At 42.6% G+C, this 2,861-nt stretch overlaps 1 protein-coding gene across 1 annotated transcript; it reads left to right on the plus strand.

The window, feature by feature from the left end:
* The first annotated feature begins 253 nt into the window (after window positions 1-253).
* LOC107264966 (histone-lysine N-methyltransferase SETMAR-like) lies at window positions 254-997 on the plus strand. The gene has a single exon (XM_015733819.1). The coding sequence runs from the start codon at window positions 254-256 to the stop codon at window positions 995-997; it is 744 nt and encodes a 247-aa protein (XP_015589305.1).
* Window positions 998-2,861: the final 1,864 nt, after the last annotated feature.

Below are 2,861 nucleotides of genomic sequence, written 5' to 3' on the forward strand. Positions count from 1 at the left end.
TCAGTTTCAGAAGCTCCACCTGAACATGTCCATCTCCAACCAAACTCACCAAAAAAGAAATCGATATACTAGGTTGGGGAAAAAGAAATCCATTATTTTTTCGCCTGATGGCTATAATGATATATATCTCGTAAAGTATTATCCAGACAAGTTCAGACTTGTGCTCGTTGTAAAAGTGACATTCCATACTAAAAAAAATTCTTCTATAGTTTTTTGATTGGTTGATTCACTTCTGAGTTATAGGGTGTAAAAGATGGAAGCTAACAAAGAGAAAATTCGGTATATTTTACAATTTTGCTTTGATAAACGCGAAAATGCAAGCCAGGCGGCTGAAATGGTCAATAGTGTTTATGGTCCCGATACTGGCACAGCCAATTACGCGCGATTTTGGTCTCGTGGATTCCGTTCCGGTATTTTCGATGTTAAAGATGCACCTCGCACAGGTAGGCCAATCGTCGAAAATGTCGATAAAATCATGGAAGTGATCGAAGTAGACCGACATGTTAGCAGTCGTAGTATCACCCAGGAGCTAAAGATCGATCACAAAACAGTTTTAAACCATCTTCATAAAGCTGGATTCAAGAAGAAGCTCGATGTTTGGGTGCCACACGAATTGGCGCAAAAAAACTTGATGGTTTCCATCTGCGAAACCTTGGTGAAACGGAACGAAATCGACCCATTTCTTAAACGGATGGTGACTGGGGATAAAAAATGGGTCACATACGACAATATTGTGCGAAAACGATCGTGGTCAAAGCGCGGTGAAGCAACTCAAACGGTGGCCAAACCAGGAATAACCGCCAGGAAGGTTTTGCTGTGCATTTGGTGGGACTGGAAAGGAATCATCTACTATGAGCTGCTTCCATATGGTCAAACACTAAATTCGGACCTCTACTGTCAACAATTGGACCATTTGAAGCTAGCGATTGACCAGAAGCGGTCGCAATTGGCCAACAGGAAAGATGTTGTGTTACATCAGGACAACGCCAGACCATAACGTCTATAGTGACTCGCCAGAAACTCCGGGAACATGGTTGGGAAGTTTTGATGCATCCACCTTATAGTCCGGACCTGGCACCAAGCGATTACCATCTTCTTTTATCATTGAAAAACTTCCTTACTGATAAGAAACTGGCATCAAGAGGAGATTGTGAAAACAGCTTCATCGAGCTTTTCGCCACTCGGGACCAGGGCTTCTATGAGAGAGACATTATGAAGTTACCTTTAAAATGCCAACAAATTATAAAACAAAACGGTACATATTTGACCCAAATCGGACAATCCGAACCATGTTAAATGAAGTCTTGAAATAAACGTAAAAATAATGGATTTTTTTTCCCCATCCTAATATATGCACAAACTATTAGAACACGCGAACGTTTGTTCCTGGTTATAAGGTACCAAAGATTATACCAGATGGCTCAAAAAATTATCGGATGTTTACTACAGCGAGATGAGCAAGACAAAGAAACATTCAATTTGCAAGACTAACCATAAGTGTAAGATGTCACCATGCAATCCTGTTTCACAGAAATCATTTGTCCATATAGTTTTCTATTTTGTAAATCAGGGGCAAGTGTGTACTGAACAATAGCAAGCTAAGAATCAGAATAGTGTGCGATGTGGAGAGTCACCAATGATAAAGTATCTTCAAATTGTATTACTATATGTGACATGAGTGTTATGTAAAATTTGTTACTATTGAAATTTCTACTTTCAGCAAACAAAAGGGATTATCAAACTCGCAGTTCATGGCGTTGTAATTTCAACTAAAGCGCCTAAAAATACGATTGTTTTGAAGAACGGTGACATCATGAGAATCAAAAGAATTTACAGCAATGACACCGCATTAGAGTCCATTATGTTAAATGGAGAAATATGGAAAGAGAAAAAGAAATCGAGCTCTTAGTTTCATAAATTAAACTACCGAAACTTGGCAGATTTCTTGCAATACTTCAAATTTCACATCTTACCGTTTACTTAAAATTAATTAAAAGCTGATTGCTATGAAGTTAGCCATGAAACCGCTGGGAAGAAGTATGTAGATTATTTGTAGCGACATTACTATACACCTAGATTTGATGTTACATATTGTGACGTGATTTTTCGAATCACGGTCCCAAGGCGGCTCCAGTTACCAATACAGATGACGTTCTCGATTTCTGGTTCTCTTCGGGTCGCCACCCTGCTCAGAAGCTACGCTCTCGGGTTGATTCGTACAGTTATGTCAAGGCTCTCGTAAGATTGTGTCATTGTTCAGTTGAGGTCGAGGTGCTCGAATCTGCCGTGGGGAGATAGTCTCGACGTACCGAGTTGCCCGGCAGAGGAGAGTACCCGACGGAGACGTCTCCACGGACCGGCAGAAGCCCGGGTGAGATACCGGCGCCCCGCTGGAGATGGGCAAAGGGCTGTAGAGCGGGCGGAGGGAGTTTTGATACGATTAATGGCAGCAGAGGAATCTCCTGCCCGAGTTAAGGATGTGGTGCCCAGCTGTCGCCCGATGCCCTGGGGAAGCGGCCGTGGAGGATCTCCACAGATTACGTACCGATTCGCTAAAGAACGCTCTCGACTTGGTTTAAAGGGACGACTCGAAGGAGATAGATGAGTTATCGGCTATAAGGCTCTCGACCAATCAGAATGATTAGTTCTCGAATTTGACTATTGTCAAAGCAGTCTGTCTCGGGGCACCGACCGAGGTGCCACGGGCTGGCTCGTGCTCCCGTGCTATCTGTTGATAGTTTTTCTTGCCGTGTTTCGCTACGGTATAGCAAGTTCTCGCTTAGTACAGTTCTCGCGTTGTTCTCGCGATATCCAGGAATTCTATGAATTCCTGTGAGTGTTACGGTGGTGAAGTGCTGTGC

This window comes from Cephus cinctus, unplaced genomic scaffold (genome assembly GCF_000341935.2).
Source record: "Cephus cinctus unplaced genomic scaffold, Ccin1 Ccin1_scaffold0205, whole genome shotgun sequence".
NCBI classification, from domain to species: domain Eukaryota; kingdom Metazoa; phylum Arthropoda; class Insecta; order Hymenoptera; family Cephidae; genus Cephus; species Cephus cinctus.

Coding starts and splice junctions, on each gene's coding strand:
- LOC107264966 (XM_015733819.1), top strand. CDS start 254: ATGGAAGCTAACAAAGAGAAAATTCGGTATATTTTACAATTTTGCTTT.